This window comes from Bos indicus x Bos taurus, chromosome 13, assembly GCF_003369695.1.
Source record: "Bos indicus x Bos taurus breed Angus x Brahman F1 hybrid chromosome 13, Bos_hybrid_MaternalHap_v2.0, whole genome shotgun sequence".
Classification (NCBI taxonomy): domain Eukaryota; kingdom Metazoa; phylum Chordata; class Mammalia; order Artiodactyla; family Bovidae; genus Bos; species Bos indicus x Bos taurus.
This window is the reverse complement of record NC_040088.1, coordinates 19,230,337-19,245,412: the sequence shown is the minus strand read 5'-3', so window position 1 is coordinate 19,245,412 and position 15,076 is coordinate 19,230,337. Positions and strand designations below refer to the sequence as shown.

Genomic DNA, 15,076 nt, shown 5'->3' with positions numbered 1-15,076 from the left:
CATTGGAATATAAGCTTCATGTTGGGAGGGATTTTGCTTATCTTATTCTCAGTGCCTTATTTCTATTCATATATATAGCACATAGTAGTTGAATAAGCAAATGAATCGATGAAGAAATGACCGAAGGAAACCAGGCTGAAGCCTAGAAAGGAGTAGGAGGCAAGGCTGAGGAGGTAGACAGCAAGAAGTTGATAGAGGGTGGTGATTCTCAACTTTAAAGGTGCATCTGATTTACCTATTGATTCTTTATACCAACTTGTAGTAAAGAAGCAGATTCTTGGATCTTGTGATTGTGATTCTGAGTTTGGGCTCAGGAATCTACATTTTGACAAGTTCCCTAGGTGACTTGGGTACAAGTAATCTAGAGACCCCACTTTGAATAACACCAGTGCAATGCTGACATCACTTTCAGGAAGAATCACATTCGTGATACCATTTCTCCTTAATACATGCCTCGAATGGAAGAGAGAAGACCATGATCCCATTTTATCAAATGAGGTTCAGAGATGGCAGTGCATTTTCCAGTGATACACAGGTTGTGTATAAAGTATATCTTGTAAGCCCAGTGTATCTGATCAGTCAGCTCAAGGTGTGGTGGCAGATGGCTCACCCTCACAGAATATTCCCAGGCCTTGGTGTTAATGAATGGATTTTATGACTGTTCCTATTTTTGTTTGTTTGTTTGGGGAAGAAGTCATATTCCCTAATGACTGGCTCTTTCTGATACATCTCAGGGAGGGCAATGAGCCAGAGGAAACCACCCAGATCACATACCGAGAGCTTCTGGTCCAAGTGTGTCGGTTCAGCAATGTTCTCCGAAAACAGGGTGAGTGAGGGGATACAGGGAGAGGACTGGAGAGCCCAGCCTGGGGGTATCTGAGGACTTGGGGGAGGTTGACAAGGAAAAGAAGGAATCTGCTAACAGAAGAACAGGAAAGGTCACCTGGGAGGGGAGGTAGGTGGGTGGCAGATAATTGGATGAGAAGGAACACGTAGCAGCAGGTGGGATCCACTGTGGTCCATGACCTGTGTCCTTTACCGCAGGCATTTGCAAGGGTGACCGAGTGGCCATCTACATGCCCATGATCCCGGAGCTCGTGGTGGCTATGCTGGCGTGTGCCCGCCTTGGGGCTCTGCACTCCATTGTGGTAGGAATTGGGGCTGGAGAAAGGGGCCTGGTTGGGGGTAGGGCTCAGGATAAGTAGGTTGAGCCTGGATGATGGAGAATCTGAAAAACAAGACTAAAGCATTTAGAATGTTTGTGTCATAGGTTCCTTATTCCTTTTCTTGTTCACTCGATCCTTGGGTTGCCATCTTTCTCAGTCTTTCTTCCCTTTTCTAGTTTGCGGGGTTCTCTTCAGAGTCTCTTTGTGAACGGATCCTGGATTCCAATTGTAGCCTTCTCATCACTACAGGTGACTAAGTCTCTCACCCCTCCCCCAAAACCCCCACACTCAAAGTCTTGGTCTTCAACCAGCTAGCTGGTATTTGGGGCTGCTTAATGTAAAGGGTAGGGGCAGCCTACCCTTTATTTCCTGCTTCCACCTCAGCCTTCCCTCTGTTAGCTCAAATTAGCTGGAAGATCCAGAGACAAGAGGCCTATCCAGGAAGGACTGAACATTGTACCCACTAGGGATAAAGGGGTAGAAGTGTGATGCCTTCCTAAGGCTTGGAATATCTGTTGCTCCCCAAAGATGCCTTCTACAGGGGGGAAAAGCTTGTCAACCTGAAGGAGCTGGCTGACGAGGCCCTGGAGAAGTGTCAGGAGAAGTAAGTGTGTTTGGTCTGCTGGCTACTGCCCTGAGTTGACTGGGCATTTCCCCAGTGCCAGGTTTCCTTTGTCCCTCCTACCCTAGATAGACATGGGTGGGTCTTGCCAAATTCTCCTTTGAGCCAACCAGCCCACCACTTCAGGCTTTTCTTTCCTCCAGGGGTTTCCCAGTGAAATGCTGCATTGTGGTCAAGCACCTGGGGCGGGCAGAGCTGGTCACAGGTGACTCTCCTAGCCAATCTCCTCCGATTAAGAGGCCATGCCCGGATGTGCAGGTGAGTCTGGTACCATTATGCCCTCCTCTGGGCTCCAACTGGCTCCCTCTTCCTCCCCAGGAAGTTCCTGATGTCCATCTTTGTTTCCTTATCATAATGCTGAGGATCTAGGAGCAGTCCTCGGAATGGCCTCCCTGGCAGGGCTGGCTGGAGATAGGGGACTTTGACCTTGGATGTAGGTAGGGAGCTTTGGAAACTTAGCCCAAGAGATTGTGAGGAAGACTCCTGTGCTGGTTGGAGTATTCTGATGGGCATCAGGGATCTTTAGGGATTGGGCTTGGGTTAGAAATGGGCTGACCTGGGTGACTATATGTAGTCATCTTAAATACTGGTCTTTGGTTTGGGGTGGGCTACCTATGTGGTCCCACCATGGAAAAACCAGGATCTGCCCCTCAATAGATGGCCCTTGATAGCTTTGGATACATGCTTCTGATGAAAAAGCCCAGTGGTGGCCTCCAGGTCTAAGAGGCATGAAGGATAAAAGCTCCAGGGTCCAGAAGGACAGGGGTTTCTGAAATTCTGTGACTTGAGAGGCTTTGAGTAGTCTTAGAGCTAGACAGACTTGAGTCTGGTCTAGGAACATTGGAGACCCTGTCAGCATTTGGGGTTCTGAGTGTATAGAGGCTATGAACAGAATCAGGAAAATGGAGGCTGGGAGGACCAGTGAGAGAGGAACCAGAGGGAAAGGAAGCAGCCAGAGGTTTGGGGCACATTGACCCTTCCCTCCCCCTCTCCTATCCTTGGACCCTGCTCACCACCCTTTCCGTGGGCTCTTAACAGGGTAAGCCGAAAGAGAAACCCAAGCACATCCGGCCCCAGGTATCCACCTCTGCATTGCCTTGGGCACTGCTTTCCTGCATGCTTGTTTGCTTGTCCAACTGCTCTTTGCCTGTTCGCCCCATTGAGGTGACTGCCAGACCTAACCCCCTTCTCTCTACCCTTAGTTAGTCTAAGTCACTCTGTAGGGTCATGAGACCAAATGCTTATTGTTCTGAATTGGCATAGAGCATGGATCTCAGAGAGGTAGCAACAGACATCCCATTTCACTCCTGCTTCTCAGGACCATTGTGGGAGAGAGGACCAAGCTGTCTGTCAGAAAGTTTTTACTGTGCACTTAGCTGAGGCAGAACCAGGAAAGACAGGAGGAACAGGTAGAGGGGATGCAGACCTTGACGTTGGGAATCACCATCAAGTTGGCAGCTGAGAAGAAGGCTCCTAAATATATTTATAAACTACTTTGGGCTTTACAAACTACACATAAACTCTGATATAATTAAATGCTAAATTGAACAAAAGTTATATTGTAGGTGATTCTAAGAAGAGAGACTCTTAAGTGGGGACTCAAAGCTGATTAGTATAGAGGAGAGACTGGGTTTGGAGTCCAGAGACCAATTTTTAGCTATATGACCTTAAATGAGTCACCCCTTCTCTTTGGACTTCAGTTCCCTTATCAGTAATGGAGACATGATAGTAAATGCTTTAAAAGAACCTCTTTGCTTACTAAAACAAAACATAAAAGCCACTATTCCTCTTGAGTTTTACCATCCTCATAGGATGTCTTACTCTAAATCTGCTATGATCAACCTCTTAGGCTAATGGTAAATATAATACACCTTTTCTCTATTCTCATTAGCACGGTGGAGACAGATCTGAGTCTTAGGGAAAAATGTTTTCATTTGAAAACTCAGGCAGGGACCTAAGACTTTTCTCTTGAAAGAGGAAACAAACTTAGTGGTTAGAATATAGGCTCTGGAGTCAGACCACTTGGCTTCACATCTTGGCTCTGTTACCTGCTATGTGGGAACTTGGGCAAGTTTCTTAAGCTCCTTTACTTCAGTTTCCCCATCTCTAAAATAAGGATAAAATTGTACCTACCCGACAGGGTTTTGTCAGTATAGGTAAAGTGTTCGACACATAGTAACTGCTCCATAAATGTTAGCTTTTATTATTTCTAATATAGCAGACAGGCTGGCATTTCTAAAAGGGAGTTTAGAAAAGAAATAAACTCTTTTAATTCTTAATACCAGAGGTTGTTAGGCCACAGGCTCCTGGAATTTTATTTCTTGGAGGTAAAAAGACTCAGTTACCAAAAACCCAAAGACCATGAAAATCAGCTTACAAAACCCAGGTTGGTTGGCCTGAGAACTGTAGTCAAAACAGTGGAAATCTTGGCAGAGCTCCAAACCCCTCATTCTTAAGCAGTCTTCAAGGGAGGGCCTGTTACAGTTGGCAGGGACCTTCCTCAAACATATTACCTATAAGCTTCCTCATATTCCTCTCTCACACCTGGCAGCTGCCCTCCCTAAGGCTTTCCTGGTCCAATAACAAAGGCCAGCTCCTTGATTCTTATTTCAGAAAATGCAAACCTTTTCCTGGTTCCAAGCCCTGGGCCCTCATAGGTATACACCTAATTCACAACCAACATGTGTGCCACTGATTGCTCTCAGCCTGCTTCCTGGTGCTGGTTATCAGCTCCCCACCTGGAGTATCCACCCCACCGTCCTTACCCACACCCACAAAGGAAGCAGTTTTACAAGATTACAAGAGTCCCCTCACTGCCACAGTGTAACTGTGCTTTGCCCTTGCGTGTACCTAGTGCCTTTTCTGTGACCATCCACACCAGCACCACAGACTAGCTGCATTTGCTCAAAGCACTATTGACACACTTCTTCTTAAACACATTAGTGCCCTCATCTCAAGTAGATCATCTGGTGGGCAAAAAATTATTCATGTGACAATGTATGTGTACACCTGTATGGCTATTCCAATTTTTAAAAAAAGTAGGGTGTATTTTTGTATTTTCTAGCTTGTGGGGACCTTCTCTCTGTTCTTTTTCTTCTTAATGGTGTCTCTCTTGACCTGGACTTGTCATGCCAGAAACTTCAAATTCTCCAGAGTAAGAGACAGATAGTTCAGAAAAAAGAGAATGGTAATTTTTAATTTATCAAGGTATGTGTCTAACACTGTGGGGCTTTGAAACCAAATATGCACACAATAAATTACTATATAACCATATAATGAGAGGAATAGGATGTTTCCTCTTATACTATCATGTCTACCTGCCAAATGGGACTATAGAACAAGGAAGTAATGAATATGAAACAGTTTTGTGACAGTTAAACCAAACCCACAATAGTTTCCATCATCACACTCTTATTTCACCTCCCAGAGGAGTTCAGTGGAATTAACTTTTCACCTTCCTGACATTCATCAGTCTTCTCTGCCCACCCAGACAATCCAAGGCTTGATGTTTACTAGGTAATAACAGATTTCCTTTGATGTTTCCAAAATCCTGTGAGACTATCAGGGCAAGAATGACTATCCTCATTTTAAAAATGAGTAACTTGAGGTAGAGTGGCTTGCCCATGGTCATATATATCTAGGAAGTGGCAGAACTGGGAATCGAAATCCAGTGCAACTTTGGACGAACTCAGGGAATACAACTTCACTCAGCAAAGAGTAGACTTAAAACCAGTTTTCACACAGGTGATATAATTCAGAAAGTAAAACAGTTTCAAGGAAAGTTTACAAAAATTTCAGGATGACAGATCTGAAAGACACTTCAGTATTCGAGGGACATCCTTCTACTGGGAGAAATCCACCTTGATCCTTTTCCACCAACTTAAAGCAAAGTTTCCTTCTGAATGGAACCTCAAGGAAGTGTCTTTATGAGAAACCCATTGGTACCACTGGTATAGGGTCAGGGCAGAGCTGGAGTAGGAACCTCCAGATGTGGATGATGTCCGTACATGCAAAAAAAGATGCTTAGACCAACATCTGTTGACTTCTTTTGCTACTAACTATTGGGGTCAGGTACCCACCTCACCTGCAGGCTCTGACTAATTCTGCATTTCTGTATTGTGTGGTATCTGCATCCCTGCTGATGAGCCACTAGTCCCATAAGTATATATGTGTGTATACAGGCCTGTGTATGCATATTCATTCATCCAACAAAATTTTACTGAGTGCCTGTTGAGTGCTAGGCATTTTACTAGGTGTTGGAGATTTAGGGGGGTGGGCAAGAAAGATAGACATGCCAATGTACTCATAGAGGTCACTATCTGGGGAGACGGTAATCAAGTAAACAGCTAAATAAAATAACTGGAAATATGTGCTATGTGGTAAAGAAATAAGGTGCTGTGATCAAGAATTATAGCAGGGGTGGGAATTCCTTGGCCATCCAGAGTTAAGACTCTGCGCTTTCACTGCTAAGGGCCCACGTTCAATTCCTGGTTGGGAAACTAATCTCACAAGCTGATTAAAAAAAAAAGAAGAAGAATAGTAGGGGTGAGGGTGGGTCTGGGAGCCTATCAGATGCTGTTTAGGTTAAACCTTTCCAAGAAGGTGACATTTAAGCTAGGAATGACCCGAGAAGGGACCAACCAAGGGGGCCGCCTCCGCCTGAGGCCAGGTGAGAGAAGTTCTGAAGCAGGGTGCTGGGAGTACCCAAGAAGCCTCCTGGTTCTGTTTCTGTTCTCCCTGCCCCATTTCACCCTCTCTGGGCCCTTCCTCCCTCTCAGGACCTCCATCTGCCACTCCTGCCCTGGCCTCTCCAGGTGCTAGGTAGGGGTGAATTTTGCCCCCAGCCTGATCTGTTCACAATTCCTCGTTGCCCATTCCTATTTTCTGCCCCCTGCAGATCTCCTGGAATGAGGGGGTTGACTTGTGGTGGCATGAACTCATGCAGAAGGCAGGGGATGAGTGTGAGCCTGAATGGTGTGATGCTGAAGACCCACTCTTCATCCTGTACACCAGTGGCTCCACAGGCAAACCCAAGGCAAGTGTGTGTGTGTGTGTGTGTACATACACTGTGTGAGGGTGAGAAGTGAGTTTCTGAGGAAACATGTAATGACATGAAATTTACAACTCTGAGTTTCAGAAATATCACATTACCTTTTCTAAATCAAATTGACATAAATCCTCAATCACTGATGGTGAAGCCCAAGGTCAGACAATTCAAGTGGGGAGCCTCAGGGTGCCCAGAAAAGGAGGAAAGGATAAATCCGTGGGGCTGACATCTGTGTTTCCTGCCCATACCCACGTGGTTTGGTTGAAGAAGAGCTGCCTGTAAAGTCAAGGCCAAGAGTGGGCACAGGGATCCCTCTTTGCCTTCTTGACTACAGCTCTTAGAGTTCAATCCCTTTCACATGCCACACTGGTAACATCTAGTCCCTCCCGGAGCAGTGTGGGAACTGGAAACACTTAGAACTCTGACTTAAAAGATATATCACTCTACCTTCCACTCGCCACACCCATAAATTATTCTCTCCACAAGCTTTGGAGTATTCCTCAGTGAACCTTTAGAGACACAATTTGGGCCTCTCTTTCCTTGGAGAAGAAAATGGCAACCCACTCCAGTATTCTTGCCTGGAAAATCCCATGGATGGAGGAGCCTGGTAGGGATGAGATATTAATGGAGCAAGCAAAGAAGATTATCTTTTTTCCCCACTCTCATTCTATCAACGAATAATTGTATGCGTGTGCACACACAACAGAGACACTATTGGATGTGAGTGTACCGAAAGGGTTCATGTGTGTGAAAGTAATGTGGGTGGTTCAGAAATACCATCTTAGGGTGTGAGTGTGGATGATGGACTGACTATATAAATACATGTGGTGTGTGAAGTGGGAACGTGGAGAAAGCAGGATGGAAGAGAGATGGATGCTGTGAAAGCAGTGCTGGCAGGGCCAGAATCCTGGGGAGGCTTTTCCTCTACATTTGGTAGTCAGCGAGGGTGAGCCCAACTTGAGGCCCTATTCTCTCCACAGGGCGTGTTACACACAGTTGGGGGCTACATGCTCTATGTGGCCACAACCTTCAAGTATGTGTTTGACTTTCATGCGGAGGATGTGTTCTGGTGCACCGCAGACATTGGCTGGATCACTGGCCATTCCTATGTCACCTATGGGCCACTGGCCAATGGTGCCACCAGTGTTTTGGTAAGAAGGGTGCTGGGACCCATGACTACCTGGCTTATTTAGGGGATGGACAAGATGATCCTGGGTGATGACCTCCTAAAGCCACCTTGCCTAGAGGCAGAGGGACTTATACAATGACCTGTTTCCTTGAGAAAGAGGAGTTCTCAGAGGGTTGTATACGCTGAGTGGGAAAATCTCTTGGCTTGTCTGGTAAGGGTGTGAAGACAGGGATTTGTCAGAAAAGGCAAAATACTGAGCCTGAGGGTATGGTAGGGGGATGGAGGGACTATTGAGAAGGGCTGAAAATGACCAGCCATTATTGGGGTCAGTTTGAGGGGATTCCCACATACCCGGATGTCAGCCGCCTATGGAATATCGTGGAGAAGTACAAGGTGACCAAGTTCTACACAGCACCTACAGCCATCCGTCTGCTCATGAAGTTTGGAGATGAGCCTGTTACCAAGTGAGACCCCTCTCTGGCTGCTGCCCCTTGAGTGTCCCTCAGAGCTGGTGCTGGCCTTTGCACAGTCCTTTCCAGCCCATTATTCTAACACCCTGGCTTGGAATAGGGGAGGGGGCAGAAGAGCCTGTGCATGTCTTCCTGGTTCCTAGTGGTGCTCAGAGCCTCCCTTTCTCCCCACTCTTCTGCCCAAGGCACAGCCGGGCGTCCTTACAGGTGCTAGGAACTGTGGGCGAACCTATCAACCCTGAGGCCTGGCTCTGGTACCACCGGGTGGTAGGTGCACAGCGCTGCCCCATTGTGGACACCTTCTGGCAGACAGAGACAGTAAGTAACAGGTTCAGAAGGCTGGGGCTCAGGCACAGTGTGCGAAGACTGACTCAAACCCCCGGTCTCTGACTTCCACAGGGTGGCCATATGCTGACCCCGCTCCCTGGGGCCATACCCATGAAGCCTGGTTCTGCTGTGAGTGAGGCTCCCCTGGCTGGTCCTGGGCTAGGCCGGGGAGAGTCTTGGGGCATTCAGCCTAGGTAGAGGGTAGGGGGCTGGACTGATAGGTGTGGGGAATCTGGGGCTCTGGGGCTCTCTAGAGGTAGAGAGTTGAGTCAGAGTTGTCTCATTCCTCGTTGTGAGTCCTGTCTCCTGTTTGCTTCTAGACCTTCCCATTCTTCGGGGTAGCTCCTGCGATCCTGAATGAGTCTGGGGAAGAGTTAGAAGGTGAAGCTGAAGGCTATCTGGTGAGATCCTAGCCCTTGTGGGTCTTTGATGAGGGGGAGGGGAGGATGGTCCACAAAAGGGCACAGTGTGCTTTCCTTTAGAGTTTAGAACCTAACCTTTCCTGGTAGCTGCTTTTGGCTAAAGCTCCCTGGTTGAGGGTTTATCCTCTGCAGAGAGACCCTAGTGGGGCAATCCTTCTGGATATTTTGCCTGCCTCTAGGCCTTTTGGCCCACAAGACTCTTAAGGGCTCTACTCAAAGATACTTGATGGTGCCTTTTTGGGTCTGAAAGACAGTGGAAAATCATATAGGCTCCAGAGTCAACCTGCCTGGGTGCAAACCTGGCTCTGCCTCTTCTGTGACTTTAGATAAGTTACCTAACCCCTCTGAACATAAATATTCTCATTTGTAAAAGAGTTACCATAGTACCTTTGTCTGGAGAAGGAAATGACAACTCGCTGCAGTACTCTTGCCTGGGAAATCCCATAGACAGAGAAGCCTGGAGGGCTGTAGTCCCTGGGATAGCAAAAAAGAGTCGGACATGACTTAGCAACTAAACAGCAATAGCAGCAGTATCTTTATCCCCTGTGGTTGCTGGATTGATTAGATGATTCATGTGAAGGGTTTATTTAGCACAGAACCTAAGAGTTGGTGCTTGATAAATGTAAGCTGTTGTGATCATTTAGTAGTTGTAGGGAGATCATTAGCACCCTCACCCTCCAACCCACTTTGTTTTTACTAAGAGCAAGCTTCCCTGGTAGCTCAAGACGGTGAAGAATCTGCCTGCAATGCAGGAGACCTGGGTTCGATCCCTGGGTGGGGAAGATCCTCTGGAGAAGGGAATGACTATGCAATTCAGTATTCTTGCCTGGAGAATCCCATGGACAGAGGAGCCTGTCAGACTATAGTTCCTGGGGTCCCAAAGAGTCAGACATGACTGAGTGACTAATACACTTTTAAAAGAGCAAGTTAGTAACATGGGCAAGACTTGAACCCAGGTCCTCTGACTCTTAGAATAGAGTTCTGTCCATCCCACCAATCTGCTGCCACAGGACATTACTGATTGGGGCAATAATTACTTACTTATGTGTGGGTCCCACATTTTTATGTAACTGCTTTCATTTGTATCAAATTGTACCTGCATCCCTGAGGGATTACCTAAAAGGAGACTCAAGGCACTTCCCTTGTGGTCCAGTAGCTAAGACTCCACATTCCCAATGCAGGGGGCTGGGTTCGATCCCCGGTTGGGGAGCTACATCCTGCATGCCACAACTAAGATCCAGTGGAGCCAAATAAATAAAAATCATTTTTTTTTTAAAAAGGAGACTCAAATTTACTAAATGCTTATTACCAACAAAGCATGTGCTAGGCAGCTTCCACATACTATTAATTTAATCCTCAAAATAACTTTGGCAGGTAGAAATTATTTTCTCTGATTTACAGATAAGGATCCTGAAACTCAGAGACGTAAAGTTACTTACCTGAGGCCACACAGTAAGTGGCAGAGTTAGGATTCCAAGCCTAGACTGTCTCCAAAGCATATACTTTGTTCTACTTCTTGGGAATGGCATTCAGGCTATTTCTCCTAAGGTTTGGCAAAGACGTAACTGTCTTCCTGTGAGACAGTGTAGCAGATGGTTACCACTTCCTCATCCTCCAGGTGTTCAAGCAGCCTTGGCCAGGGATCATGCGCACGGTCTATGGGAACCACGAACGCTTTGAGACCACCTACTTTAAGAAGTTCCCCGGGTACTATGTGACAGGAGATGGTGAGCCTTGGCTATCCCTTTCCCACACCTCCCACTAAGACATGTACCATCCCCTTTCATTTTCAAGAAGAGTTGGTTAGGGATGTGTCTTATGTATCAATGTGTAATATCCAGTCAGAGATACAGAGAAGACCATAAGAACAGGAATGAGTGTTGCAGAAAGGCTCTCAGCACGGTGCTGAGATTTGATGTATGAGGGAAAATGTTCTTGTTTCCATCACTGCTGGGCTGAAAGAGAGGCAGCACATGGCAGTATGTATTACCATGTCAAGTGCGTCCCCATGTCTGGAGCCTATGTTTGCCCATGTGTCCATCCACCAATCCATTCTTCCATAAATATTTATTGAGCACGTACTACTTATCTAAGCACAGGAGATGTTACCATGAATAAGGTGGGCAAGGTCTCTGCTCTCATGGGGTTTACATTACATCCTCTCTAGTGAAGACAGACAGGCAGTAAATTCAGCAAATAAATACTGCAGGGACAGCCACCATACATGGGATGGTGAGAAGTTTCTTTGAAGTGTTATTTGACCAGAGACCTAAAGAAGCAGCCAGGTATGGGAATATCTGGAGTAAAAATGAATGTTCTGTACCAGAGAGACATAAGCATGCAATGTCTGATGAACAGACTGAAGCTTGTGTAGCTGGAATGTAGTGAGCAACAGCAAGAATGTTGTATCAAGTTGGAGAGGGAGATAATACAGGGCCTTGTGAGCCATGGTGAGGAATTTGGATTTTATCCAGTGTACAGTGGGAGACCATCAGGCTTTTTAAGCAGAGAAGTGATTATAATTTATATATTATTTAGAAAATAACTTTGCTTGTTTTATGGAGAATAGACTTTAGGTCAGTATATTAGTTATACTAATTAACTCCAAACCTGGCAGCTAAAAACAATAATTATCTCATAGTTTCTGAGGATCAGGATTCTGTGAGTGGCTTCGCTGGTGGTTCTTATTCAGAATTTCTTGTGGGTTGCAGTCAACCTGTGGTTGGGGCTGCAGTCATCTAAAGGTCTGACTGAGCCTGGAGGACCCACTTCTAAGCTCACTTATGTGGCTGTTGGCAGGAACCTTCAGTTCCTTGCCACATGGACCTCTCCATAGGGCTACTCATGACACGGCAGCTGGCTGACCCCAGAGCAAATAATCAGAGAGAATGCAACCAAGATAGAAGCCACAGTGTCTTCTATAATCTTATCTCAGAAATGACATCCTATCATCTCTGCCAAATGCGATTGCTCAGGAGACAAACCCTAGTACAGTGAGATAAAGGACTACACAGGGATACAGATACCAGGAGACGGAGGTTGGTGTGACCGTCTTGGAGCCTGGCTAGCACAGCAGGAAGACTTGTTAGGAGGCTGTTGCCATGGGTACAGCAGTTTGGTGATGTGGATCGCTGCGGTATCCTACTGTGGTGTATTTATTTTCCCCTCCCAGGCTGCCGGCGGGACAAGGATGGCTATTACTGGATCACTGGCAGGATCGATGACATGCTGAACGTATCTGGTGAGGGCTAGGGACCATCATCCCTTCTCATTAACCCTGCTCGCCCAGCAACTCACAGCCAAAGCCTTCTAAGAGAGCCAGACCATACCTGGAGTGCAGTGTTCATTTCTGGGCTGAAGTAATAAACACTGAAGAGTAATAAACACTGGGAGGAGAGGAACCAGGATGGTGGGCAACAATGTCCCTTGAGGAATGAATGAAAGGCTGTCCCTGTTTGACCAGACCGGGACTGCCTTATTGGGACAGATGGAACAGGGGCTGGGGTCTCTCTCATGGCAACTTCCTTTCCCTTGACAAGGACACCTGCTGAGCACGGCAGAGGTGGAGTCAGCACTCGTGGAACACAAGGCTGTTGCAGAGGCAGCCGTGGTTGGACACCCTCATCCTGTGAAGGGCGAATGCCTCTACTGCTTTGTCACCTTGTGCGATGGCCACATCTTCAGCCCAGCTCTCACTGAGGAGCTCAAGAAGCAGAGTAAGGAGCTTCCCTGGGCAGGGATTGCCAGGTCTGTCCTGATGGCCCAGTCACCACAGCAGGTTGTTGGGGAGGGGCTGTAGTGAGCTAGTTTCTCAAACCACAAACAGATCCCAGGGGCTGACTGCCCTCTTCCCACTCAGTCTCCATCATGTTAATAATGATTGACATTTGTAGAATTCTTTCTTTGTGCCACTGAACTAAGTGTTTTAAATGCATTAATACATTTAATCTCTAGTCACCTCCATGAAGCTTCCCAGGTGGCACAGTGGTAAAGAATCTGCCTGCCAATGCAGGAGATGCAGAAGACATGGGTTCGATCCCTGGGTCACAAAGATCCCCTGGAGTAGGAAATGGCAACCCACTCCAGTATTCTTGCCTGGAAAACTCCATGAACAGAGGAGCCTGATGGGCTACAGTCCATGGGGTCACAAAGAGCTGGACACAACTGAACAACTGAGAGCACACACCTCCATGAAATAGATCCTATTGTTACTCTCCTTCTAAAGATGAAGAAATTGAGGCTCAGAGAATTTAGGAATAAATCACTGGTTCGAGGCCACACTGCAAGTAAAGTGAATTTCAACTCTAGCAGGCTGATTCTAGAGCTTGAGTTCCATGAGGGTGAATTAATATACAATGAGAGAGTAAAGAGACAATGTGTTAAAAAGAGAGGAAGACAAAAAGTGAGCCTGAGAATGATTAGGATGGGAACAAAGCTATCTCTGCCTTGGTTTTGGGCAGCCTGGCTAAGGGTACTGGAAAAATGTGTAATGATTTGTTGGTTACAGTTAGAGAAAAGATTGGCCCCATTGCCACCCCGGATTACATCCAGAATGCACCTGGATTGCCTAAAACTCGCTCAGGTATGTTCAGAGGCCTCTAGGGATTGGGATTGGATGGGCCAAGGCCCACTAGGGGCGAGTATGCGTGGATGGAAGCTTTTGGCAGGGCCGGAGTGGGTCAGTGTGTTGTCACCAGGTAACCAGAAGCGTGTGGACCCCCAGGGAAAATCATGAGGCGGGTGCTTCGGAAGATCGCTCAGAATGACCACGACCTGGGGGACACGTCCACTGTAGTCGACCCATCCATCATCACCCAGCTCTTCAGCCACCGCTGCTTGACCATCCAATGAATAAGATCCTGCCTGGAACCCAGGATTACCCCCTGCTTGGCTTTCCAAAGTTTTGCCCACCCTCCCTGCCCCCATCCAGGAGTGCTGAGGGCCAGTGCTGACCCACAACACTTCCCTTGTCCAGCTGTCTGGGACCGAGGACCATCTTTGCTTCTGGGTGGAGGCAACTTCCTGCGACCACCAGGCAGATGCGAGAGGGCCCAGGTCAGCCTCAGGCTGTGCCCCTAGACTGCAAAGAGCCCTTGGAGCCCTGAAGGGACCTGAAGGTCATGTCCCAAACCCAAGTGTTCAGTGGGCAAATGAGGGCATGGACTGAAACAGGGAAGCAACTCTAATCCTATGTCATCTCTCTCAGGAAGCACCAGTACTTATCTTGGGCATGCACTTGCCCCGAGAAATGCCTGTTTGTGAGTCCTGGAAGAATGATTATTTTTTAAAACGTTTTGTTGCTTCTCTTGTGCGTCTGAATTCCCTTTTGTACCGGATGGCAGTGCCTGTCTGCCATCTGTTCCAGGGGCTCTGCAGGCAGCCTCAGTTTCCGGAGGGCTTTCAGATCATTTGTGTCCTTGAAGGAATACCTGTGTTATGCTGCCAGGACCAGAGGAGCTCACTTTTCTTGTCCTCTGTTCCCAGCCCCCCTGAACAGTCTTGCTCATGAGAGATGTTCTCAGATGAAGCTCTTTTTTCCTACCCAAGTTGTACTCAGGCCCTGTGGTTGTAGGAATAAAGTCTGTGACTTCATGAAGGTGGTGACTTGCTTTCTCAGTGTCTTACACGGTGCATACTTACTGGCTGCTCTGATTTGTGTGGGGGATGGGAAGGGGAGTGATTTTCCTCAGGAATACCCCAATATTCCTTCCAGAATTTTGGGTCTAGGCAGCACTAGGCAGGGCAATGCTGGAGACCCAGGTTCGATCCCTGGGTCGGGAAGATCCCCTGGGGAAGGGAATGGCAACCCAGTATTCTTGCCTGGAGAATCCCATGGACAGAGGAGCCTGACAGTCCATGGGGTCGCAAAGAGTCAGACACGACTAAGCAACCT

The 15,076-nt window shown here is 47.2% G+C and overlaps 1 protein-coding gene across 2 annotated transcripts in view; it reads left to right on the top strand.

Annotated features, from left to right (window-relative positions):
• ACSS2 (acyl-CoA synthetase short chain family member 2) overlaps positions 1-14,779 on the top strand; it is a 46,798-nt gene extending 32,019 nt beyond the window's left edge. Inside the window, exons 3-19 of one of the 2 annotated variants that reach the window (XM_027558730.1) lie at positions 735-826; positions 1,045-1,148; positions 1,343-1,415; positions 1,695-1,770; positions 1,932-2,046; positions 2,827-2,865; positions 6,686-6,823; positions 7,816-7,986; positions 8,295-8,428; positions 8,620-8,752; positions 8,834-8,890; positions 9,082-9,162; positions 10,802-10,910; positions 12,356-12,424; positions 12,723-12,899; positions 13,691-13,765; positions 13,907-14,779. In XM_027558730.1, the coding sequence (XP_027414531.1) occupies positions 735-826; positions 1,045-1,148; positions 1,343-1,415; positions 1,695-1,770; positions 1,932-2,046; positions 2,827-2,865; positions 6,686-6,823; positions 7,816-7,986; positions 8,295-8,428; positions 8,620-8,752; positions 8,834-8,890; positions 9,082-9,162; positions 10,802-10,910; positions 12,356-12,424; positions 12,723-12,899; positions 13,691-13,765; positions 13,907-14,034 (1,771 nt within the window). In that variant the 3' untranslated portion in view covers positions 14,035-14,779. The remainder of the gene's footprint in view (positions 1-734; positions 827-1,044; positions 1,149-1,342; positions 1,416-1,694; positions 1,771-1,931; positions 2,047-2,826; positions 2,866-6,685; positions 6,824-7,815; positions 7,987-8,294; positions 8,429-8,619; positions 8,753-8,833; positions 8,891-9,081; positions 9,163-10,801; positions 10,911-12,355; positions 12,425-12,722; positions 12,900-13,690; positions 13,766-13,906) is intronic. The other variant, XM_027558731.1, reaches the window with a different exon arrangement.
• Positions 14,780-15,076: the final 297 nt, after the last annotated feature.